This window comes from Colias philodice, chromosome 28 (assembly GCF_061535455.1).
Source record: "Colias philodice isolate Cphi_HAF_F1 chromosome 28, ilColPhil1 Martin Lab GWU primary, whole genome shotgun sequence".
Lineage (NCBI taxonomy): Eukaryota > Metazoa > Arthropoda > Insecta > Lepidoptera > Pieridae > Colias > Colias philodice.
The window spans coordinates 1604755-1631018 of record NC_143113.1 but is presented as its reverse complement, the minus strand read 5'-3'; the positions used below and the strand labels follow the sequence as shown (position 1 = coordinate 1631018).

Genomic DNA, 26264 nt, shown 5'->3' with positions numbered 1-26264 from the left:
ACGCGCGACATTTTTCCGTTACGCGCCATCTTTTTCTTATCCCTACCACGCGTGATTGACGTATTTCTGTAAAGTTGCATACAGTAAATTATTTTTTGAAAAAAATTTCACTTACGTGTGTACACTAGTACACGCACACATTTTTTGTTTACGGGCTTCTCTCTTAATGGTCGCATAAACACCTACGGAGGATCTGATCTACCGGCTTAGCCCTATGCCCGGGCGAAGCCGCGAGCGGTAAGCTAGTACTTTTATTAAATTACTAGCGGTCCGCCCCAGCTTCGCCCGTGGTACATGTTTACGTTTTCTCTACATAAGAACCATCATCGTACTTCAAGGAATATAATAAAAAAAGAATTATCGAAATCGGTTCAGCTCGAGTTATGCGCTTACCAACACATTTTGCGATTCATTTTTATATATAAGAATTAAAAAATATATTTATGTCACTTTTTCAGAGAAGTACACGGCGTAAACACGTGTGGTGCTACCAAAAATAAAGACGAAAGGAATGTAGCTTGTGACCTGTGTGGAGTTAGCTTTAGACGGTGGGTTTGATTTAAAATAGTTATTTTTAATTAAATATATCTATTATTGTTAATTATATATTTAGTTTTTAGAAACTGTCTACACTAATATTATAAAGAGGAAAACTTTGTTTGTTTGATTGTAATGAATAGGCTCATAAACTACTGGACCGATTTTAAAAATTCTTTCACCATTCGAAAGCTACATTATCCACGAGTAACATAGGCTAGGTTTTATCCCGGAAATCCCACGGGAACGGGAACTATGCGGGTTTTTCTTTGAAAACGCGGGCGAAGCCGCAGGCCGAAAGCTAGTATTACATAAGACTCTAGATTCTCTACTTATCTACTCTATTACTTCGGTACTTACGTAATATCAATCTTGTAATATTACTCTATTATAAGAATTTAAACGCGAGGCCGGGTTAAATATTAGTTTGAATGTAATAAGAATGTACTGCGATTTTACACAACTAACTAATTGATGTAGGTAGTTGATAACAAATCACAGCAAGTCAAGGACTATTAATAAAGTGAGGGTAGTTGGGTCGAACGTCATATATAAACAATGTCCGCCCCCCCCCAGGCACGATTCATACGAATGCGCCAAAAGTCAAAGAAAAGCGGCATTTTATAGTATTCGACAGCTAAACATGTTCGGACAAGAAGCAGTGACAACTATTCATCCACTTGAATATTAAATCGAAAGTTACGTCTACTATTATATCTAGTCTACTACTATTTATATTTTAATTTCATAATATATATAACGTAACTAGCAGTCCGCCCCGGCTTCGCCCGTGGTACCTACATGTTTAAACTATCCTATCTCTCAAGTTGGATCGAACTGCACATGGTGTGCGAATTTTATTATAATCGGTTAATTGGTTTAGGAGTCCATTGAGGACAAACATTGTGACACGAGATTTATATATATTAAGATATTCTAATAGCAGTTCGCGAAGTAACGCAGCGGGAACGCGAGCGAAGCGATGTGCTAGATGTAGACTGCGAAACGATTTGAGACATCTAGCCGCAAGGAAACTTGTTGTTATTGAGGTATTTACTATATATATAGTATAGGTATTTAGTATTTAGTATACATATAGTATAGGTATTTAATATTTAAGGCCGATTTTTCAATGCTTGCGGATAAAACTTATCCGTCCAATAAAGTATTACACGATAATATTAAAATGTCACGTAAACTGTCAAATACGGGCAATTAGAATACGTTTTTAAAATGGCAGGTAGTTTTATACATTATTCGACGAATAAGTTTTAACCAAGGATTGAAAAATAAGCCTTTAGTATACTATAAGAGAGTTAAATAAATAAATATATTTTATCTATTACTAGCTGTGCCCTACGGTTTCACCCCCGTGGCTTCGCTCCTGTTGGTCTTAGCGTGATGATATATAGCCTATAGCCTTCCTCGATTAATGGGCTATCTAACATGGAAGGAATTTTTCAAATCGGACCAGCAGTTCCTGAGAATAGCGCGTTCAAACAAACAAACAAACTCTTCAGCTTTATAATATTAGTATAGATATAATACGGTCCATAGTTTCAAGTTATTTCTGTATCAAATTTCATACAAATCGGTTGAGTAGTTGAAGCGTGAATAAGAGATAGATAAACAGAGTTAATAGATATAGATAAGTATCTAGACTAGATTTGAGCCCGCGGCTTCGCCCGCGTTTTTCAAAGGAAAACCCGCATCCTGTGTGTTAATCCAAGTTATCCTCTATATGTGTGCTAAATTTCATTGTAATCGGTTCAGCAGAATTTTCGTGAAAGAGTAACAAACAGACACACAAACTTTCGCATTTATAATATTAGTAGGATTTAATAAATAAATAAATATTACAGGTGGAAGGTTTGAATCCCAGTCCGGGGCAAGTGTTACAACATTTGGTTCAAAATAACATCAACCGGGATAAAATTATTGACGTATCTGTTGTTTCTTTTGCTAAGGTATGGTTTTTTATTTATTTGTTAAGAAAAAATATTTTTTTAAATAGTAAAAAGTTGTTTTTGCTCGTAGAAGTTTTGTAGAAATATGCGTTAAAAAATATGTTAAATTAGATACGAAATAGCATTACCTTGAAATCAAGATATTCAAGTGGGTAGTAGGTTCGATATAATTAAACTAATTTTGAAGTGAAACTTTTTTAGGCGCGTTGAAAGCAAAATTTTAAGGTCGCGTCATAACAATACCGTCACGTCATGGACAGGCGAAAGGCCGGAAGAAAGCGAAAAAAAAAGCAGGAAGAAAGGCGACGATTTTGGTATCTTTGAATCTTGCTAAAAAAGTTTCGCTTTTGACACACGCTCTTTTTTAATAAAGAAATACCATAAGCATTAGGCGAGTTCGAATAACGATACATAATTTAACTTTTTATGTTTAAATATAAAAAATAATATTATTAAATGCACAGCACACTGCACGAAAGAAAAAAACCCGCAGTAATTATTATTTTTCCTTTCACAAAGATAAATATAAAAAGTTAATTGAGTATATACTTATCTATGGAAATATCATTTTTTCCGGAAACTGTTATAATAAAAAGATTACTAATATTACATGTAAACTCAATTAGAGGAAAGATTAAAAATAGATCATAGATCGATAATCTTTGATATTGTAAAAACCATTATGTTTTTGCCAATTCATTGAAAATAATGGATTTTTTTTTGGTTATTTTTTTGGGATTTTTTCTTCACTACATAGTATAAAACAAAGTCGCTTTCCCTGTCCCTATGTCCGTTTGTATGTCTTTAAAACTACGCAACGGATTTTGATGCGCTTTTTTTTATAGATAGAGTGATTCAAGAGGAAGGTTTTAGTATATAATTTATTAGGTTTTAGACAAAGCGGGCGAAGCCGCGGGCGGTAAGCTAGTAAATTATATTCAAGAATTATTTTGATTTAATTTGATTGGGTTTGGTACCGATTTCCATGATTCAGTGCCTTCCATAAGGTCCTATAAATTTTGTTGTTCTAGTTTCAAGGCGGTTAAGTTTTTTCGTTAAACAATTATTATATACTAGCTTTCCGCCCGCGGCTTCGCCCGCGTTTTCAAAGAAAAACCCTTTCCAGTGGGATTTCCGGGATAAAACCTATCCTATGTGTTAATCCAAGTTACCCTATATATTTGTGCTAAATTTCATTGTAATCGGTTCAGTAGTATTTGCGTGAAAGAGTAACAAACATCCATACATACAAACTTTCGCCTTTAAAATAGTATTAGGATTAGGATTATGAAGTTGCCTCTAAAAGGTTGTCTGGTAGAGATCACTGCACAGTGATAAGGCCGCCCATTGTGCTATATACTGTTTTCGTGTGTTTTCTTTTATGTATTTTTTTATATACAATTTGGTTTCATATATTTTTAGGGGTCAACGAGTATCATACCGAACTCTCAAAGAGCTTTATCGATGTTGAAAGTACCAAGGATAAAAATTGAGTTAGAAAAACGGAGTGATAATAAAGGTTTGTATATTTTTACTAATATTAAAAATGTGTGGCTGTCTGTAGCGTTTTTAATTTAAAACAAGAAATAAATTGAAGCGATTTTGATGAAATTTGAATTATAAATAGACTGGAAATGCAAAAGAACATGAGTTTTTGGTAAGAAAACAAAACTAAATAAAGAATGGAAAAGTATCGCTTTTAAGATTAAAAAATAGTAAATTACATGATTTTTACCAATTGTCCTAAAACTATATATGTAATAAAGAAAAAAATATTTTGTTTGTTTGTGTGTTAGTTACATAACTAAACTATTTTTTTCCCGACTCGAGTTTTTAGTACGACTTCCATTAAATATGTTATTTATTTATTTATTTCTTATTTATAGATATATTTTCACAAACAAGAATGAATAAGGCGGCGCACACACCTGCGATTCTACAACACGCCAGCCAAGTGTATGGTGACCCTAATTACACTGTTAGGAGTCATGATGTATGTATTATTTTTATTTTTTATTATTATGTTAAAGTTAATAATATTTAAGGTAAGTTTTGTATGTAGAAAGTTTTATTGTGATGTAAATAATGTTTTTAGGTTAGTTTCTAATGTGAAAAGTTTTGTCAAAATTAGTTTAGCATTTTGGGTATGGTATATTAGTATTTTAAATGTTTTCTACTGTGATTAATTAATTATTAACAAAATTTGGAGTTAGATTTGCTTTTTACGGATATCAAGAATATTATAATGCATATTCTATAGAAAATTCATAAATTATAGATGTTACTAGCTGTGCTCCGCGGTTTTACCCGCTGTGCTCCGCTCCTGTTGGTCTTAGCGTGATGATATATAGCCTATAGCCTTCCTCGATAAATGGTCTATCTAACACCGAAAGAATTTTTCAAATCGGGCCAGTAGTTCTTGAGATTAGCGCGTTCAAACTAACAAACAAACTCTTCAGCTTTATAATACATATTAGTAAAGATTACTATCCCTTAGTTATCTCATATGAAAAAAGAAATTGTTTTAATATTTATTCCTTGCTAATAACTTGGTAGAGATTGTCTAATCTAAAAATGAACGCCCCTCCACTAAACTTAATTGTTTCAATGTGTGAGGACAAACAATTATTGAACCACTTTATATGTGTGCGCGCGGCGATTCTCCTGCAAACTTTGACACTCGCGCACTGATTTGTCAACTAATCGGGCGATCAGTTCAGGTGCCTAGCATTGTATGGCGGGGAGAGCGCGCTATGTACGGAATGACACGTCCGTTCTGTCGTGCATCGCGTCATTTATGCACTAGTTGGCCAACTGGTCCTGTCGTTCGGGCATGGACGGGACTGGAGGACTGAACGACCAATGAGGCAGACCAATTTGTGTGTATTGCGTCTATACACGTACTTTGAATGTGAGCGTAAACACAGTGGAGGGGCGTTCATTTTTAGATTAGACAATCTCTAACTACCTTTTCATTTTTAAGCATTTTTTATATCTATAAATTGCGAGTGTCCAGTTTGTAATAATCTTAAAATATATATATAAAAAAATGTGTGCCTGTACCATCGAGATAGTATGTACTACGTACTAGAGAGGCGATCGCTACTACACTCTCTTTAACACGAGCTAGAGGTAAGAATCACAAGTCTCTTTAGTCTGTGTCGGACTGTGCCCCCCGCTTGCCGCGTCAACACGTGTTATTGCTCTGTTCAAAATGCCTTCGTGTTTGCTTAGATATTGTTTTACAAGTTCCCATAATACAAACAAAGCCCGAGGAGTGACTTTTCACCAGTAAGTTTCCTTATTATGAGTAAGTCATGCATTTTACTAATATTGTTATCATTTTGCGAAAAATCACCACGTGTTCTGCGTTTCGCGCCATTTTTCATAGACTAACAGCACAGACGTGACACTATCGATGAGTCTGTTAAAAAAATGTAACTGGATTTTTTTAACTATGTATACAGGGTGTCCCGCTTTCGGTATACTAAGCGCGAAGGGACTTGTAGTTTTGCATACACTGATCACATAAAAAATACTTAAATAACAAAATTACGCGAAAAATTTTTTGCTAAATTTTTCCTTAAAATCCATGTAGGTATTCGTCTCTAGCTTCGCGCAGCCGGCATATACCGCTTCGCTAATGTGAGTATTTTGTCTATGAAAACATAATCTTAACGATAGCTCACATGCGGGTGGCAAAGTTGGGCGGTTTGCTTGTTGGGGGTGTACACATGGAATTTTAAGAATTCCTCTATTTTAAAAAAAATGCGTCTGGAATTTTATAATTATTTTTTACGTACTCAGCGTATGCAAAACTACAAATCCCTTTGCGCTTAGTATACCGAAAGTGGGACACCCTGTATATACTAGGAAAGATTACCGTGGTGTAGTACCTAAATATTTATACTTTTACCCGACTACGCAAAGTAAAACGGTAGGTTATATTAAGTAATATTTATTTATTTACCTATTTTTATTTATTAAAAAAAGGTTAATCAACAGTTGTTCCAATAGGATTTATAAATTATTATGCACAACAATTACAAATAAACACAACATTCACAGAAACTAATACAGTAAAAGTTCCTTAATCGCGCTTCCTTTATTCGTGTTTTCACTATTCGCGGATTAAAAAAATGCGACCCAATTTCTATATTCACGACTAAAAATTTTTTTTATTCGCGGATTTAATAAGTACATACATAATAATAAAATTATTCCAATAGGTATCTTACCCAATATCCTTGTCAAATGGAATAATAAGAAAGTAAAATAGATCTTATTACAAGTTTGCCTAAAGTACATAATATTATGTTCTTAAATGATATCGCCGAGGCCTTTGACACAAGCCGCCTTTGTCGCAAGCCACCTCTGCGGCGATTGATGTTTTTGAGAATGTAAATAAACAGAATGGAAGCAACCTTATAACTCAATAAATAAAGTATATTTTTAAATGTAGTTCCGTTTATAGTAAAAGCCGCTTTGCGTATTTATTGTTTCGTCTTTCACATTCGTTACAAAAATTGTGATCGAGTAAGGGGGCGTCCATAAATTACGTGAGGTGTTTTTTTAAATTTTCTGCACCTCCCTCCCCCCCTGGTGAGATGTCGTGAGAATTTATTCAACCCCTCCCCCATCCTCGAATCTCACGTGAGATTTTTCTAAATGTGAGTTTCTTATACGTAAACGCCATCAACATTGAATCATCGTATCCATTTAGTTAGGGCTATTATAAACCAATACTCCAAAATTCGATTACATCATGAAGCAAAAACTGATAAAACTATTGATTACTACACAAAACGACAAAAGCTTAATAAATTTATATTATTTAAAGGAAATTAAAATACATAGTTTAATATAAAATCCTCGTTTTATTAATTCCCTAGTATCAGTACCACCAGATAGTACCGAGTAAACAGATTGCACAATGTGTCGCATCTGCACGCATTACTTAATCTTTGAACTTGAAGCCACGCCTCGCTCGTTCCACACGTACCCCACCACATCGGCCGCGCGCAATGTTTTTGTTTGGAATAACCCCTCTAGTAGTACATACTATCTCGATGGCCTGTACCAGTGTACACACGTAAGAAGTGAAACTTCTTTATGACCTTACATATGTGATATGACGCATGGTAGGGATAAGAAAAAGATGGCGCGTAACGGAAAAATGTCATGCGTAACGAAAAATGTTACACTAAATTTTTTTCCAACCCCGATAGAGAAGTTTCACTTCAAAATGTATTTATTGTAATGTATTAAAGTATTAGTGTAATGTATTAAAATATATTTAAAAAATGTAAAAAAATAATTTATTTTTGTCTAAAAATAATAATTATTTAAATAATTTTTATTTCCAGATGCAGCAGATAAACGTCCAACGCTTGTTACAAGATGGCGGTCTAGTCAACAACCAAATATTGAATTTAACTAACAATAGTAATATGTTATTGTAATAAACTGTTTTAATAGTAAAAGTGATTAAAGTTTTGATTTTAATTCTTGTTTTATTTTCCCTGTATCCTTTTTTTATTTCACGGTTAACGGTGTTCTTAAAGTACTCAGAAAAAAAATGAAGTCAATATGTGTTCTGTTATAAATTAATTGAATATATAATACTAGCTTTCCGCCCGCGGCTTCACCCGCGTTTTTAAAGGAAACCCGCATAGTTCCCGTTTCCGTGGGATTTCCGGGATAAAACCTATCCTATGTGTTAATCCAAGTTACCCTCTATATGTGTGCTAAATTTCATTGTAACCGATACAGTAATTTATTCGTGAAAACCATACATACATACATACAAACATACAAACCTTACCTCTTTTTAATATAAGTATAGATAAATCAGTAAAAAATAATTTGCAGTAGGTATGTTCCAGACCTCTAAGTTCTAAATGGTTCTAAATTAAAAATTACCTTGACCAAGTGAGAACAACACAAGAAAATGTCAATAAATCTCTTGCTAAATTATTTCTAAGAAAGAATGTAATTGCACACTTAAGAATGTGCCACGAATAAAGCCGCGGGCTCGATCTAGTAAAAAATAATGTGTAGATAATACGTAGCTTTTTTATAACATACTAGCGGTCCGCCCCGGCTTCGCCCGTGGTACCTAAATGCTTAAACTATCCTATCTCTCAAGTTGGATCGAACTGCACATGGTGTGCGAATTTTATTATAATCGGTTAAGTGGTTTTGGAGTCCATTGAGGACAAACATTTTGACATGAGATTTACGTATATTTTATCTACTAATACATCATCACATCATTATGTTGACTTCTTCAGTGGCAAGTTATTAAAAAGCAGCTACCTAAATTAATAATTATTAAACAAAACATGGCATCCATGACATAATATTATTATTATCAAAAATTATAACTCACTCACGGTAATCTTAGATAACGTTTGATAAAATATCAATGAACACAGATTTTTGTAGTGCACCAGTCGGATATATCGTGTAAGTAATTATCTATTTATTTTAAAACAAAGCTATCATATAAAAAATAATAATAATTGTTTGTGTATTTAATAAATACTAATCAAGCGGCAAAAACAAAAGATTTTAACTGTAAACGTGTGTAAAATATACTCAAAAAGTCAAAAGTAACAAATATTATTTTTAGAATCATAGATTCGCAATGATTATAATTATTTAATAAGTATATCAAATAGTAGTTATTCAGATAACGGGAAAGCGAATACATACTTTTATTATAAATTCCAATACCATTAGCTACCTAATAATGGAAATCTTTTAACCCTATTATAATAAAAATATCTGAAAGTGAATCTTAAACACGATAAAACGTTAAATTCTAAAGCAAATAACCCTTTATTTTAATGAACATATATTTTATATTAGAGATTTTATTTGAAATACTTATCTGTTGAGGAAAAGCTTAGGAAAAGTCATTTGGCAACATTGCCGAAAATAGAATTTCTATCGACTCGAGCTCAAGAAAATTTTATTTAAATTTTGAGCATGACCCGACTTCCTAGTTCATATGAGGCAATACACTATATATATATGGAACTATTTTGACCACCAATTTATAAGAAAGATGGATAAAAAATTATTTTTTTAATACCTAGCAGAAATGACTTTTTGGATATGGGTGAAAAGCTTAGATATGGATCTAGAAGCCAGTGAATCCAGAACAATCGTTTTTACTCCTTCTTTTATTTTAAATTAAACTACATGTAAACTTAAAATTACAACTTACTAGCATAGCGGTCCGCCCCGGCTTTGCCCGTGGTACCTACATGTTTACGTTTTCATAAGAAAAATCCTCGTACTTCAACTTTCAAGGAATAGATTCCTCAGCGCACGCGATGACAGAATTTTTTACACCTTGGGTTACATTAGATTGCATTTTTGGTAAGGATCTCTAATTTTTTTGAAAATGCAATATAGCCTATATTGCTCAGTGAAGATGCAGCTTTCTAATGGTAATGGTGAAAGAATTTTTGAAATCGGTCCAGTAGTTTATGCGTGAAAACCATACATACATACATACATATTAACAAACCTTTCCTCTTTATAATATTAGTATAGATAAAAAATGTACAATTGTGTAGCATGCATTAAAGAAATTAAAACAAACAAAAATATATCATAATAATCAAAATATTAACGGCGTCTATCGATAACTGCAGTAGTCTTATCAAAACCCTTGAGTGCTTGAGATAGCACCTACAACAAAATTATACTTGAAACATCAAAGCGAAGTTAAGTATTGAAGATTATGATGTACTAGCTGTGCTATGCGATTTTACCCGCGGGAAAAATCAAGTATTTTTTATATCTCATGTGTTATTCCAATGTATGGATTCATCCGAATCTGTCCAGCCGTTTTTTCTTAAAGAGTAACTAACATCTATCCCTACCCACTAACTATTGCATTTATAATATTATGTAGTAGGAGTAGGACTAGCTGTGCTGCGCGATTTCATTCGAGGGCAAATACAAATATTTAAATAGTTCATTATGGGTTATTCTAGTAGGTAATTAAGCTACATAACTTTAATCAAAGTTTAATCAAAGTCCGTTCAGTGGTTTTCGTGTAAAAACGTCATCCATGTTCGTACAAATTTTCGCTAATACATAGGTACCTATTAGTAGGATTTAAAGGTAGGACTAGCGGTTTTTCCCAATTTGGTCACATTTTACTTGTGTTAAACTAACTATAATTGAAATAACTAGGTACGTATATCAAAATGAATATTGTTATGTCAGACTTTTAAGGCACAGTATGAATGGAATACGATGAAAGGAAAAAATATTGTAGATTACCTAGGCTAAAAATATGTAACTATATGTATATCAATAAATAAACAAATTTCCTATATTTATCTATGTTTTTCATTTAAATTTTAGACAGAAATGCATCTCCTGCCCTGCGTGAAAAAGTACGACGAAAAGGAAAGTCAATCAAAACAAATTGACAGAGAGATAAAACAATGGATCAAATCTTATAATGAAGTGAGTGATATCATCATTAAAAATTCTTATATAAATCCTGGCTTAAGATAAAATAAATAAGTCAAATTGTGCATAATTCTGGCTTCCTTTGATAATTGTAGTCGATCCTTATACCTAAAAATGCTAAAAAAACTTCATAAGTTTGCGTTGACTGGTAGAAATTGCTGCTAAGTGATAAGGCTGTCTAAATGCGTTCTTTCGTTTAAAAGCACTTGCATAGCCATGTATATAATATTAATGTAGGTACTCATACTCATTCTTAACTCTTAAAATATACATATTTATAATTGCAGGCTATCAAACTGTTATTACTAGGAACGGGAGAGAGTGGTAAAACCACGATTATAAAACAAATGAAGATATTACACATACAAGGTTTTAATAGTAGGTACGTATTTTCTTTAACTTTATATTTAGCAACCGATTCCGCCCGACTAATAAATACTAAATAAATTATATACTAAAAAGTAAATACCTTCTTTGAGCATCACATTATCTATTAACCCTACAGTAGTCACGTATCTAAAAGCACTTAAAAGTGACGTGTGTGGTCGCGTGGTCTACAAAGGTATACCATTTTTAAAACAAGAAAAAGTACACAATAAATAAATTTATTTATTATTACAATTATATATTATTTAAATTAAAAAGTCTGTTTATTTATTTATAAATTTAATTACTAAGTATATATTTTTCAGGGAGCGTTTAGACAAAATAGACCACATCAGGCACAATATTCATGAGTCAATTTACGAAATAGTGCATAACATGTCAGCTTTGAGCATTGGATTAGCGGACCGTAAGAATGTGAGGTCCCAACAATATGTTCTAAAATTGGGAGTTTCTGGACCTGAAGAATATACAGAGGTAATTACTATTTCTTATATTACTTTATTGGATAACTTGATGTTACCCACGGCTTCGCCCGCATAGACAGAGGTAGCAAGTAGGTAACGCCATCTGTCGGAATTTACAAACTTTTGAATTGATTCAAATACCTACGCATCATTATGAAAATAGGTATATATGTATATGAATCTTGTCATGGCCTATTCCTAACTATTTTTAGCGTTTAATTTAATAGTTTGGATGTGTAGCACCCATATTATAAAATATATAAAAGTACAAAGTATGTAATCGTAATATTAAAAAGAATCTCTATATGTCTCTAAGAATCTCTATCTATATGTCATTCTTGTTTTTGTCACCAGATTCCTCAGAAACAACCTACTGATCAGGTCTTAGAATAAGACTGTCTCTTGCTTTCAATAAATAAAACATTTTAAATAACATTTGTTATTTATTCCATGCTTTTAGGAATACTACGATCATGTAAGAGCATTATGGAAAGACAGCGGCGTCCGCGACTGTTTCAGACGATCCAATGAATATCAGCTGATTGACAGCGCTGAATAGTAAGTACAACAAATAAAAAAAAATGTGTGCGTGTACTAGTGTACACACGTAAGAAGTGAAACTTCTTTATGACCTTATTAAAAAAAAAATTACTGTATGCAACTTTACAGAAATACGTCCGAATCACGCGTGGTAGGGATAAGAAAAATATCGCGCGTAACGGAAAAATGTTACACTAAATTTCTTTCTAACCCCGATAAAGAAGTTTCACTTCAACAAAACATTCTGTATATACTTTCTTAGTCTGTTTTGCATCAAAAGATAAAAAAGCAAAATTATGGTAAGTTGAATTGAAAATATAGGTAATATAGGTACAATGAAAAGCTGTACCTATTAAACAAATTGCGTTATATTATATAGTGTATGTTCGTCTCTAATACTGCTGGACAGATTTTCATGAGTTTCACCAAAAACTTGAGTCTTCGAGAAGATTAGATGCATGTTGGATGTGTCATGTGTGTCTATTTGCAAGTGAGCTGAAATAACTCCAAGATTTTGTAAAATATACACCAGATGGCGTTGATGGTTTCAAAAATTTTCATTTCTTACACATATATTTTATAACTATGTATATTATTTCTTATATTTAAAATGTTCCACCTAATTTAAACTATTTATTATATTACTAGCTTTCCGCCCGCGGCTTCGCCCGCGTTTTCAGAGAAAACCCCGCATAGTTCCCTTTCCCGTGGGATTTCCGGGATAAAACCTATCCTATCTCTCAAGTTGGATCGAACTGCATATGATGTGCGAATTTTATTATAATCGGTTAAGTGGTTTAGGAGTCCATTGAGGACAAACATTGTGACACGAGATTTATATATATTAAGATTAAGATTTACATGTTCTTTCTATTTCAGTTTTCTAGACAGAATAGACTTGATAGCCAAGTCTGACTACTTGCCCTCCGATGCCGACATTTTGAGGTGTCGACAGAAAACCACCGGCATACAGAAAATTGAGTTTAAAGTTAAGGTAAATAGTTATTTTACTTACTTACTATTTAATCTAAGTTAAACCTATTAGGTATATAATACAGTAGCACCTCGTTAAGTCGAACCTCGATAAGTCAAAAACCTCCAAATCTCGAAAAAATGTCTTGTTCCCCTTCCCTTCAAACCCGAAAACCTCCGTTACTTGAAATCTTGACCCTCTGTTAGTCGAAATTATCACCGAGTCCCTCCAAGCCATTTTGGTACATATTTTCACTCTATAACTCGAAAAATTAAATTTGACCTCTGTATCTCGAACATAGCAACGTTTTATTTTACAACCTTTATAACTTGATCATTTGGAATTTATTACCTCTATTGTTCGAACAAAAATAAGTTACCTACCGACTTTAACAACTTGCCGACAGTGCAAGTACACTATTGTTTCTTAGAAAACATTTTAGTAGTATACGATACCTAATAAATTTATGACTCACGTAAACACGTGTTTGCATTAAGTATCTGATAACGAAATTATCGATTCAGTAGCTCAGAAAACCGATACTAATTATTAAGATGACATAGAAGACGTGAATAGTAGTACATGCGCTCCATAGGTTTCCATCAAAGAGGCAAGAACCGCATTGAATACCTTACGGAATTTTATAGAGCAAACCATTATCTCTGAAGAAGAAGAATTTTCTGCTCTTTATAGATTAGACAATGCTAGAGAACAACCAAATTATCTAAAGCAAAAAAAAATGATTTGAAATAATGTTGATTTGTAATAAATAAAAACATGTTTGTCACCTCTGCAAGTTGAATTTAAATGTACTTTACCTCTCTAACTCAAAATTTATAAGAATAAACCTCAAACTCTTTATGTCGAATCAAAATCTGCCTAAGTCGAAATCCTCCATAAGTTGAAAACTCTATTACTCGAATTTTTTGGCGTCTCCCTTGATATTCGACTTATAGAGGTGCTACTGTATACTATAATCTATATAAAAATATAGATTATAGTATATAACCTATATATACTATAATCTATATTTTTGGCTTCGATATCGATTGTAGATCACGCCCCAAGTATTCTTTCAAAAAAATATTCGATGTATGTATTACAGTTTTGACTATCCTACGATTTTATTATGTATACCTATGTATGAGAGGTATACATACATATATACATCTATACTAATATTATAAAGCTGAAGAGTTTGTTTGTTTGAACGCGCTAATCTCAGGAGCTACTGGTACGATTTGAAAAATTCTTTCGGTGTTAGATAGCCCATTTACCGAGGAAGGCTATATACACACTATCTATATATTATCATCACGCTAAGACCAACAGGAGAGGAGCCACGCGGATGAAACCGCGGAGCGCGGCTAGTATATAATATCTACATATAAACTCACCAATAACCTATTTTAATTTACCTGTAATTTATTTTATAACAAGAATAATAAATTATATTGATATTTCTGTACATTAGGTACCAAAATCAATGCACGGCGGTGTACAAGATTTCTGGATGTTCGATGTGGGGGGGCAGAGGGGGGAAAGGAAAAAATGGATACAGGTAAATATTTAAGATCAATTACATATACATATTATATAAATTTATCTAAAATATTGTAAATTCTTGTTGGATATACAATCGAATATTATTAAAAATTCTATTCTGTTTAGAAATTATTTAAATAATGAATTTCAATCGAATCGGTCAAGCAGTTTTCACGTGATAGAGTACCAAACGAGACTGTTTGAATTAACCACATGAATTTTTAATAAAATTTTCTTTAAATCCCAAAAAATACACTTTTATGTGGAATTCCAGTTATTTACTATTTATTCATTAATTTTACATGTTTCCCTTAACGTAAAAATATATACATATTTACATTTACTATTTCATTTTCAGGTGTTCGAGGGTATTCATGCAATATGGTTCATAGTCGCCTGTAGCGATTTTGATCAGACGCTGCGTGAAGATAGCTCGCAGAACAGGCTCAAGGAATCACTTGTACTATTCCAAGATGTTTGGCAAAGTAGGTCTGTAAACATTTGAATATGATTTTAGAAAGTTAATTTCGCTAGACAATTTTTGTGTTTGTTTTATTTTTATTGGACATTACAATCTTACATCATCATGATGTGATGGATGTTCAATGTTCACTCCGAAACTACTAAGCCGTTTTTGATTTTATTTCCGTCTTATAAGATAACGACCGCCTCCTTGGTACAGTGGTTGACGCGTGAGCGTAGAACTGAGGGGTCCTGGGTTCGATTCCCGGTGGAGACGAAGAAAAAAAAAATGTCTCGGTCTGGCAGGACACAGAAGGCTGATCACCTACTTGTCCCTAAAGAAAATCGATCAGTGAAACAGATGTATGAATAAAGCATCTGCCCCTTACCCCACTAAGGGGACACGGGACTTCACTTTTTATAAGCTAACATAGTTTTCATGACAACCACAAGATTTACCTGAGTTAAAAAATTGTTTCACCATACGAAGATACCTATTATAAAAGTTTATATCTATAAAAGTTTTTTTTATTATTTATTCCAGGTTCCTAATAGAAGCAGGTCTCATAGTATTCCTAAACAAGCAAGACATATTGGAATACAAGATATCCCAAGGCCACAGTATCGCACCTTATTTCCCAGAATACGAGAATTTTCAGGCGTCTGGAGACGAGTACACGAGAACTAAGTTGTTTATCAAGAGTTTGTTTGTTGTAAGTTGTTGTTTTATGTTCTAGAAGTGTTTTTTTTTAGTTTTATTCGATTGATACTTGTTGAATCAAGATAAAAACAATGTAGCTTTTTAATGCTAAAACATTTTAAAATCGGTAATGTTACGTACGTGTACATACTATTATTAGCACAGTAGGAAATAGGATTTAATTTTTCATTTTGTTTGTTTAATTTAACTTAGTTAATCTTATATATAAAAACTAGCGGCTCGCCCCGGCTTCGCCCGTGGTACATATGAAAAATAGATGTTGGCCGATTCTCAGACTTACCCGATATGCACAGAAAATTTCATGAGAATCGGTCCACCCGTTTCGGAGGAGTATGCAGACTAACATTGTGACACGAGAATTTTATATATAAGATGAATCGCAAAATGTGTTGGTAAGCGCATAACTCGAGAACGGCTGAACCGATTTCGATAATTTTTTTTATTATATTCTTTGAAGTACGAGGATGGTTCTTATGTAGAGAAAACGTAAACATGTACCACGGGCGAAGCCGGGGCGGACCGCTAGTGAATAATAAAATGTAGTAACTAATATATAGGTAGTAGGTACCTATTATAATATTCATAAGATGAGAAAAAAATGCCATGTAAGTTTGTTAATTAGTACAAATACTAGGTTATAGAAGAATTTAGGTTCTCAATTCCATACTTCTTTCATTTTTTTTTATTGGTCTACAAAACTGGTTACAAGTGTTTGTGATTTATTCTATTAATTATGTACTATCATGCAGTTGATTTATAACCAATATACATATTTATATTTCATTTCTATATAATATATATTACCTTCTAAGCATTTATTTATTACAGGATCTCACAAAGAAACGCGACCGTCGCAAACTACCCGCCTCAGAGCGCTTTGTCATCCACGAAGCGACTCGAACAAGAGAGTGTTATTTTCATTTCACAACCGCAACGGACACAGACAACGTCAGAACTGTGTTCAGAGATGTGCATCAAATGATATTAACGCATATACTTAGTAATATTGGTGTTTATTAATAAGAAAATATAAAAAAAATGTGTGCGTATACTAGTACACACGTGAGAAGTGAAACTTCTTTATGACCTTATTTTTCAAAAAATAATTTACTATATGCAACTTTACAGAAACACGTCGAATCACGCGTGGTAAAACAGAGATGATAGAGGCAGTGTTAATTTTTGTGAAAATAATAGGTTAACCGTAGTTACGAAATGAAAAACGGAATCCTAACTACTAACTAATATTATAAATGCGAAAGTTTGTGAGGATGGATGTATATGTGTATGATTGTTACTCTTTCACGCAAATACTATTGAACCGATGACAATGAAATTTAGCACACATATAGAGGGTAACTTGTATTAACACATAGGATAGGTTTTATCCCGGAAATGCCACGGGAACGGGAACTATGCGGGTTTTCCTTTCGCGGGCGGAAATCTAGTTAAAATAATTATAATACATATGTAGGTATGTCCAGTTATAAATAAGTTCCTAAAGTAAATACTTTTAATTCCATCCTTGTAATTTTTTCATTTAGGATGTAATTACATCTTCTTATATATAAAAATGAATCGCAAAATGTGTTGGTAAGCGCATAACTCGAGAACGGCTGAACCGATTTCGATAATTCTTTTTTTATTATATTCCTTGAAGTACGAGGATGGTTTTTATGTAGAGAAAACGTAAATATGTACCACGGGCGAAGCCGGGGCGGACCGCTAGTATTATAATGGTAGTAAGTACCCATAATTAATATTACAAGGATTTACCTAGCTTTATGTCTATTCGATATTATTGTGATGCATATAACTTTTTTAATTTAAAACAGTATTATAAGTTCTACTAATAAGAATGTAAATGTTATAATTTTTTTTTTAATAAATTATTTGGTGTAACCTGCACTTTTATTTCTTCCTTGAGATATCTGTATATACCTACCTTGAGATTGACACTTAATTTCATGTTTTTTAGGTTATCTATATTTTGATGTGTGTCGTGTAATAATGGAAACCAAAGTATCAAGCTAAAAAGGACCTTAAATAAAAGAAAATAACTTATGCATAGTTAATTTATTATCAATCATTTATAATCTGTACACGTAAAAATCAGTCGCTCTTCATAATTTAATATTTATCAATCATTTCACAATCATAAAATATGTAAAATATAGTCCGTAGGTACACGTAAAAAGCGGGAATCAACCTCCTTCATTATTAAATCTATATCTGCATTCAAAATCATATATAATCTGTAAACGAATGTCACTTCTTATTAATTTCAATAATTGTTCTCAATCTTCTTTCAAAATCACACTTGTAAACGTAAAAAACCTCAAAATAATCTGTACAGTGTCATTCACTCGGCCGCGCCTGGTTGTTATGATATATTGTCAGCGCCTTTATGCCTTGTGCGTTAGCATGTTTCCATAGTTCTCCAGGCACTAACAATTTAACAGCAGACTGCAAATCACTGCTACTTAAAGTTGTCTTCTTGGTATGAGAAATCAACTTTCCTGCCTCCGCTGCTATATTTTCAAACATGTCCATAACAAAATTATTCATTATCACCATAGATTGAGTAGAGATCCCGGAGTCGCGGTTGATTGTCTTCAAAATTTTGTATAAATAAATTCCGAAGCTTCTGTAGTTCTTCTTTTTAGGCTTTTTCGATTTTGTTATCGGCCGTTCTATCGGTTTTGACATTTCGGGCTTCATGGATTTGACAGATTTTTTTGGCGCCATCTTGCAGTTTGATGGGGGCAGTTTTGGCGGTTATTTATAAGTTTTTAGGTGGGTGTCAGGAGTGGGTAGGTATAGTGAGCTGTTGTATAAGTTTTGTCCAATCATAAGACAGTGACGTATTAAACGATGTGCAATAGTTGGTACCTGAAACTAAATTGTAAAAAATGTTATCTTGATCTTCTTTTAGTTATTTTGTTCAGGCCTGATAAAATTCAAATTAAATTCTCATGATAAAGATTGCTGAAGACTAATGGAAAATAAAATATTCATTATCAAGAAAAAAATTTCAATTGTTCGAATTTACATCGTGCCTAATATTAAGTAAAGTATTATAGGCATATATGTTGCATTGATTTACGTTATAGAATATAGATTCTATATTAATTAAATAAAGAACTTTAATAATATCTGGCAGTAGATACGTATACAATTCTTTTTTCTGTGATTATAATATTTTAGAATTTATCTAGAAAAAATAGTTTTTGTATAGTCCATATAGAAATTAAATACATATATATATATAATGTAAAATAAAGATTGGACTGCAGTTAAAAAATAAAAATAAAAAACATTCCCAAGCACAGCCGAGATTCGAACCCAGGCACTTACAATCCACATCCACACCGTCTAACACAGTTCCATCGATGAACTCACAAAACAACATTCCAAACTACCCTCATTATAGATTAAAAAATGTTATAAAAAGCGGACGCTTGTCAAACCGATAGCCAGTGTACATAAAACCATCACCATGACAGGTCGCGGCAAAGGCGGTAAAGGCCTCGGAAAAGGTGGCGCGAAACGTCACAGAAAAGTGTTGAGAGACAACATTCAAGGCATTACGAAGCCAGCTATACGCCGCTTGGCTCGTCGTGGTGGTGTCAAACGCATCTCTGGCTTAATATATGAAGAAACTAGAGGAGTTTTGAAGGTGTTTCTAGAAAATGTTATTAGAGACGCGGTCACGTACACAGAACACGCTAAACGTAAGACTGTAACAGCTATGGATGTGGTGTACGCTTTGAAGAGACAAGGGCGTACGTTGTATGGGTTTGGGGGTTGAATAAACTAAATAAAAGATAGAATAAAGTTTTAAATTGGTGTTTCATTTATTTCGGAAAGACAAGGCCCTTTTCAGGGCCGCAATTACCATGTTTCCATGCAACGCACACACTCAAAGATTTACAAATCAAAGATTTACTGGGTCAATTACAGATTATGTCAAAAAATATACATTTTGAACATTACGCTCAATATATAACTGTAATAGTGCATAAAAATGTTCATAAAAAAAATTGAAAGGGACAAAATAGGGATTGAGAACACCCTACATGTTTTGTTTGCATTACATATGTAATTCAAATTCCTACAAGTAATTGTTAATTATTAACTCATTTAAACCGTATCATGACGATTGAAAAGCGTTTCTAGAAGTCTTATTGAATAAATATTGGATCAAGCTTATAGTACTAGCACTATTATAATTATTATTCTGTGGTAATAGTACTTAGTTACTTTAAAACATATTTCATTTTTTTCTTTTCTTTAAAAATGTATATCTCTTATATATAAAACTAGCGACCCGCCCCGGCTTCGCACGGGTGCAATGCTGATACTAAATACACTACAGAAAAATTGTGAACGTTGTATAGGTATAAAAATATAGCGGCCCGCTCCCGCGCTCCGGCATCGCACGGCCACGGGTATAAAATACATAGCCGGGCGGCCGCAAACGCTACGTCCCGTAATTTTTAAATCTGTAATATCTTCGAAAATATTCACTTAAATCATACGGTGTAAAGGGCCATATAGATCTATATTAAATGAACAATGTATCCATGGTATTTAATTGGTTAAGGATTAATGCTGTATTGGTTAAAATCGCTTCGAAAATTAGCCATTATTTGTCGTAAATAGTAAATGACAAAAAAAAGTTATTGTGGATTATCCATAAGAGATAGACATATACCATCGCGGACTTTTCTGTAGACCTTTTCAATTTGTATAATACTTAGTAGGGTAACGGCACCAGTGGTCAGCCAGGAACCAGTGGTCAGCCTATTGCGTTGTTTATTGGCCATAAATATCGCTGTAATCAAAATAACCAAATCACGCGCACTTAAATAGAAGCTCTGTTTCGTTATTGATTCATGCATCACGCGATAGAAGCAGCAGGAGGTCAGGGGAGAGAAGTAAACACGTTCGTACAGGTGCTGTCCGCCGACAAGAGCAGAAGTGTCATGTCTGCAATATTTTTTGTTTCACGTGGTGCTCTTTTGAAAGGTGAGAAATAACATATTTTAGTATGAAATGTGATTGTGTTTTATAGATAATAACTTTATTGATTACTTAGAGCATTTAATTTTATGAAATTTGATAAAAAATATTGTTTTTTTACTTAAAAATTTGAGGGGCTGATTATTGGATACTGATTTTTTATGAAAGATCCAATGGACAGCCCCTGGGGCTGATTACTGGGATTATTCGTAATTGTTAGAAAACCCAGTGGTCAGCCGCATTTCAAAATATATTTTTCAAGCGGCTGACCACTGGGTCTCAATCTGTGGTCTCAATGATCCAGTATTCAGCCACGATGTTATTGAAATAATATTTAAAGTATAAATGCGAATGTTTGTGTTAAAAATTTTAAATCTATAAGTAATTCTTCATGTTAGTTAAGTTTTACCTGAAATAATGGTATTATGTGTATTCATATCCAAAAGTTATTATTGTTCCCTTTTTTTCTAGCTAAAAATGCCGCCAAGACAACAGTATCCTCCAGAGAAATCCTACGAAAAAGATCCTCCTGTGGTTGATTATAATTATATATATTGTGGATTATAGATACATCACTAGGACATATTATAAACTAATATCGCTGATTTTTTTTAAAAGAATTATTGCTGTTTTTATGATAAATAATAAGAAGTTTCTAGAAAATAAGAAGACACAAAGAGATTGTAATAGTATGTTTAAAATAATATTTGTATTATGTGCGATAATACATTTTTTTGTGCTAAGTGAATCGTTGCTATAAAAATGTGATTAATATAGTTGATTTTGATATAACATTGTTTATTTTGAACTCATAATTAGTTATAGTTACTAAAGGCTGAACACTGGGTTCAACGAGGCTGTTTATTGGTTTTTAGAGGCTGTTCACTGGGACACTGGGCCATTTTTTGTTTAAAATTAATTATATATTTTACTAAGAGAATTATTGTTTTTGATAAACGCTGATTCGAAACTACAATAAACAATAAATCCATACATGTTGTACGTTTTTTTATTCGACGATTCTTGTAGAAATGGCAATTGTCAAAACTTCAAAAAGCTGTTATGAGGCTGACCACTGGTGCCGTTACCCTACATTATTTTGATAAAACTCGTAGGGTTCAGCCTGCGCTTGCAATGTAAGCGGAATAAATGTAATTTTTTACGACATCATATTAGAAACCTCAAAAATAACAGTACTTCTCCACTAATTAATTGATCCTATTATACATACAGTGGTGGACGTTTAATTAGAAACTCGTAACACGATGAAGTAGTCATCAAATTCATTTAACATTTACGTATTAACGTATCAAAGATTAAGTATTATTTCGTATGTAATAGAACACCCGTTTATCTAGTTTTATAAGACAATGCTTAATTTTAATCAAACATTAGCTTAAATTAATAAAATTAAACAACTTTAAGTGAAACCTGATTTCCGAGTATTTTCAGTCTGGACAACAAATTAGAAACAGCATGCTTCGCGTGATCCAAAGTCAAAACCTGTTGAAATGCCGCCAATATTCTTTCTTCTACAAATATTTTCACCGTTTTTTAAACATTCTATCTAAAAGTTTCTGAAAATTAATTTGCTTTACAGTATAAATGGTTAAAAGTATGATTTGTGACCAATCAACAAGGAAAATAATTTTAAGTTTACATTTTGACAAAAACTAGAGTTACAGGAAAATTGCAAATCATTTAGAGTGTTCGATAAAAATATATTCAATGCTATAGTTTATTTAAAAGAGCATGGTACTTCCGATCAAGTGCCTAGAAAAGCTCTATCATGAAAAACCACTGCACGCGAGGATAGGCAAATGATTCTTTTGGCAAAGATGGATCCATTTAAAAGTTCAAATTCTATTATAAAATTAGTTTTTTTCCGAAGATGAACTTCGCAATGTGTCGATGAGATCGGTTCGCAGGCGGTAATTTGAGGCAAAATTTTTTGGAGAGACGCCAGGAAGGTACAGCTTCTTACAAGGAAGGGACCAACGTGTTTCATTTACTTAGAAATAATGCTAGTGGACAGTACGCCAGTGAAAAAGTTTTATTTTGGGATGAAACTAAAATTAATTTAATCAATTTTGATGGCAAAGGATACACGCGTCGTTAAGTTAACCAGGCCTTAGATAATAAATAAACAGTTAAGCATGGCGGAGGAAACGGATTATAGTATGGGCATGTATGGGGTTGTTTTTAGACTGTTATAATCTTTATAGACAACAACGGCTTTACAACGTCGTGCCTTAGATTGTATGAGATTTTAACACGTTTGCAAAAACATATTTTCTAATAGAATTGGAACCTTTAAATGGATCCATCTTTGAGAAAATAATTATTTGCTTATGCTCGCGAGCAGTGGTTTTTCATGGTCGAGCTTTTTTAGGCACTTAATCAGAAGTACCATGCTCTTTTAAATAAACTGTAGCATTGAATATATTTTTATCAAACACTCTAAATGATTTTATTCTTTCCTGTAACTCCAGTTTTTGTCAAAATGTAAACTTAAAATTATTTTTCTTGTTGATGGGTCACAATTGTTACTTTTACCCATTTATACTGCAAAGCAAATTAATTTTCAGAAACTTTTATACGGAATGTTTAAAAAACGGTGCAAATATTTGTAGAAGAAAAAAATATTGTCGGCATTTCAACAGGTTTTGACTTTGGAACACTCGAAGCATGCTGTTTCTAATTTGTTGTCCAGACTGAAAATGCTTGGAAATCAGGTTTCACTTAAAGTTGTTTAATTTTATTAATTTAAGCTAACGTTTGATTAAAAATAAGCAATTTATTATAAAACTAGATTAACGGGTGTTCTATTACATATGAAATAATGCTTAATCACTAATACGTTAATACACAAAAGTAAATAAATTTGATGACTACTTCATCCTGTTACGTGTTTCTAATTAAACGTCCACCACTGTATAAACCTTCCTCTTGAATCACTCTATCTATTAAAAAAAACCGCATCAAAATCCGTTGCGTAGTTTCAAAGATTTAAGCGTACAAAGGGACATAGGGACAGGGAAAGCGACTTTGTTTTATACTATGTAGTGATGATGATTCTCGTGTCACAATGTTAGTCTGCATACCTACTCCTCCGAAACGGGTGGACCGATTCTCATGAAATTTTCTGTGCATATCGGGTAAGTTTGAGAATCGGCCAACATCTATTTTTCATATGTACCACGGGCGAAGCCGGGGCGGACCGCTAGTAAATTATAAAGCTTTTGAATGTCATAAAACCAAAATATCAAATTCATCTTTGAATGTAGGTAGTTTTTTTTTGTTTCAAAATTTGAATAACTTTTCTTTGCGATTATTTTTTAATCTACAGTTAGTACCTAAATATTATATTCATCACATATTCGGGCATTTCAAGATTTTATAAGAAGGTTAAAAAATAAAACAAATATTTCCCGATATTAATTTTATTCATACAAATAAACACAAACAAAACAAAATTTTAACTTTCCAACTTACAAGTAGGTTTTGCTGAACATTTTTTATTTAAACACAAATATTCGGAGATATTTTGATACCCGAGAAAGGACATAGGCTACCTTTTATTGCGAAATATGTACCACGGGCGAAGCCGGGGCGGACCTCTAGTATGTTAATAAATTATAACTACATTATACCTTACATATAAGTATTATTTTAGACATAGGTACGTACTTAATAAAATTATAATACATGATATATTTTAATCATACTGAAAGAAAGATAATGAATCATGAATGCCCAACTGACCGAACACAAAAAACAGTTACATGACAAAAAAACAATTGTAGCTAGTGCAGATGTGTGTGTCACAATATTATATTCACACAAAGGCATTAAACAATAAGATACTTCTATAACACATTTTATTGAAGTTGTCAGAAAACAAGAAACAGAAACATTGCAGTCCTTAAAAGGACTAAGTTTATCAAACATTCAATTAAAAATTTATTATACATTTATTATTCAAAAGCAATAAATAAGGAATAAATTACTGGCTTATCTTCTAAATATCATGAACTCTGTGACGATTGCATCTTTGTCGTATTTTTCACTGTTTTCCTCGGCAACAGAACTGAATTTATAGATGGCAGGACACCGCCTTGTGAAATCGTTACTCCTGATAACATTTGATTCAATTCATCGTCACTTTTAATTGCCATCATAATGTGTCGTGGTATGATCCTGGTCTTGTTGTTATCTTTAGCGACTTCAAGTGAAAGTTCTAATATTTCTGCAGCTAAGTATTCTAAGACCCCAGCGAGGTATACTGGAGCGCCAGATCCGACGCGTGGTGCGTAGTTCCCCTTTTTCAGCATTTTGTGAATCCTGCCCACGGGAAAAGTCAGCCCGGCTCTCGAGGATCTGCTGTGTGACTTCTTTACTGATGGCTTCATTTTGTTTTAGGGAACTGACAGTTTAGCTATATGTGTGATAGGTTAAGTGTGTCTTTAGAAGGTAAAGACCGAACGGTTGGTATAGCGAGCTGAATGTGTTGTGAATGTTAGAAAAATTATTTAATATTTTGTTAGGAGTTGGTAAAACGATAGGTGAGTAAGAGCGAGCGCGCACGAGCAACTTTGTCTCCGCAACTATTTTGTCTCCGCAACTATTTTGTCTCTCCCACCTATGGGCTAGTATGAAAGTGCGCGCACGTAGCGACGCAACTCCCCATACAAATTGATGGGAGAGACAAAATAGTTGCGGAGACAAAGTTGCTCGTGCGCGCTCGCTCTAAAGCGCGCAGATCATTGTCGATTATGTAATTAGCTACCTATGTGGCGCGGTTTCACCTGCGGCGAAAGCAAGTATTTTTTAATTGCCTATGTGTTATTCTGGTACATATCAAATATGCCACATCACCGCCAATTGGTATCCAAATCCGTTGTGGTTTTCGGATGAAAGAGTAACACACATTCTTACCGATTCGTATTTAAAAAACCGCATGAACGAACTCTCGTATCACACATGACACAGATTAGAAAATTTATGATACGGAGTTCAAAGTCTAATTCAGCTAACTTTTCTGCTAAATGACATGGCGGATTAATAAAACGGCGCGGCGCGGCGTCTCGTTGTCTGAGACATGAACATTTCATAATATTTGAGTGAACCTGTTAAGGAAAGAA

The 26264-nt window shown here is 33.1% G+C and overlaps 5 protein-coding genes across 5 annotated transcripts in view; 3 read left to right on the top strand and 2 right to left on the bottom strand.

Moving 5' to 3' along the window:
* LOC149476192 (uncharacterized) overlaps window positions 1-7966 on the top strand; it is a 33755-nt gene extending 25789 nt beyond the window's left edge. The window contains exons 24-29 of the mRNA XM_089712016.1: window positions 459-548; window positions 1481-1586; window positions 2400-2504; window positions 3927-4023; window positions 4391-4497; window positions 7871-7966. Coding sequence (XP_089568142.1) covers window positions 459-548; window positions 1481-1586; window positions 2400-2504; window positions 3927-4023; window positions 4391-4497; window positions 7871-7966 — 601 coding nt within the window. The remainder of the gene's footprint in view (window positions 1-458; window positions 549-1480; window positions 1587-2399; window positions 2505-3926; window positions 4024-4390; window positions 4498-7870) is intronic.
* A 974-nt stretch (window positions 7967-8940) lies between these two features.
* On the top strand, window positions 8941-17241 carry Galphaf (G protein alpha subunit f). Its single transcript, XM_089712035.1, has 10 exons — window positions 8941-8972; window positions 10893-10997; window positions 11291-11385; window positions 11696-11864; window positions 12315-12412; window positions 13274-13388; window positions 14842-14928; window positions 15271-15401; window positions 15919-16087; window positions 16924-17241. Exons 2-10 carry the CDS (start codon window positions 10899-10901, stop codon window positions 17113-17115), a joined length of 1155 nt encoding a protein of 384 aa, XP_089568161.1. The 5' UTR covers window positions 8941-8972; window positions 10893-10898; the 3' UTR covers window positions 17116-17241.
* A 903-nt stretch (window positions 17242-18144) lies between these two features.
* LOC149476190 (late histone H2B.L4-like) lies at window positions 18145-18862 on the bottom strand. The gene has a single exon (XM_089712385.1). It carries the CDS (start codon window positions 18841-18843, stop codon window positions 18454-18456), a length of 390 nt encoding a protein of 129 aa, XP_089568511.1. The 5' UTR covers window positions 18844-18862; the 3' UTR covers window positions 18145-18453.
* Window positions 18863-19560: 698 nt separating this feature from the next.
* On the top strand, window positions 19561-19965 carry LOC149476189 (histone H4). The gene has a single exon (XM_089712071.1). The coding sequence runs from the start codon at window positions 19595-19597 to the stop codon at window positions 19904-19906; it is 312 nt and encodes a 103-aa protein (XP_089568197.1). The 5' UTR covers window positions 19561-19594; the 3' UTR covers window positions 19907-19965.
* A 5071-nt stretch (window positions 19966-25036) lies between these two features.
* Window positions 25037-25562, bottom strand: LOC149476188 (histone H2A, sperm-like). The gene has a single exon (XM_089712386.1). It carries the CDS (start codon window positions 25530-25532, stop codon window positions 25149-25151), a length of 384 nt encoding a protein of 127 aa, XP_089568512.1. The 5' UTR covers window positions 25533-25562; the 3' UTR covers window positions 25037-25148.
* Between the last annotated feature and the right edge of the window lie 702 nt (window positions 25563-26264).

Excerpts from the sequence above, each read along its gene's own strand:
- Galphaf (XM_089712035.1), top strand. The coding sequence starts at position 10,899 with ATGCATCTCCTGCCCTGCGTGAAAAAGTACGACGAAAAGGAAAGTCAA. Across the intron at positions 11,865-12,314 it reads GACCTGAAGAATATACAGAG|GAATACTACGATCATGTAAG; the intron begins GTAATTACTATT and ends CCATGCTTTTAG. Across the intron at positions 12,413-13,273 it reads CTGATTGACAGCGCTGAATA|TTTTCTAGACAGAATAGACT; the intron begins GTAAGTACAACA and ends TTTCTATTTCAG.
- LOC149476188 (XM_089712386.1), bottom strand. The coding sequence starts at position 25,532 with ATGAAGCCATCAGTAAAGAAGTCACACAGCAGATCCTCGAGAGCCGGG.
- LOC149476189 (XM_089712071.1), top strand. The coding sequence starts at position 19,595 with ATGACAGGTCGCGGCAAAGGCGGTAAAGGCCTCGGAAAAGGTGGCGCG.
- LOC149476190 (XM_089712385.1), bottom strand. The coding sequence starts at position 18,843 with ATGGCGCCAAAAAAATCTGTCAAATCCATGAAGCCCGAAATGTCAAAA.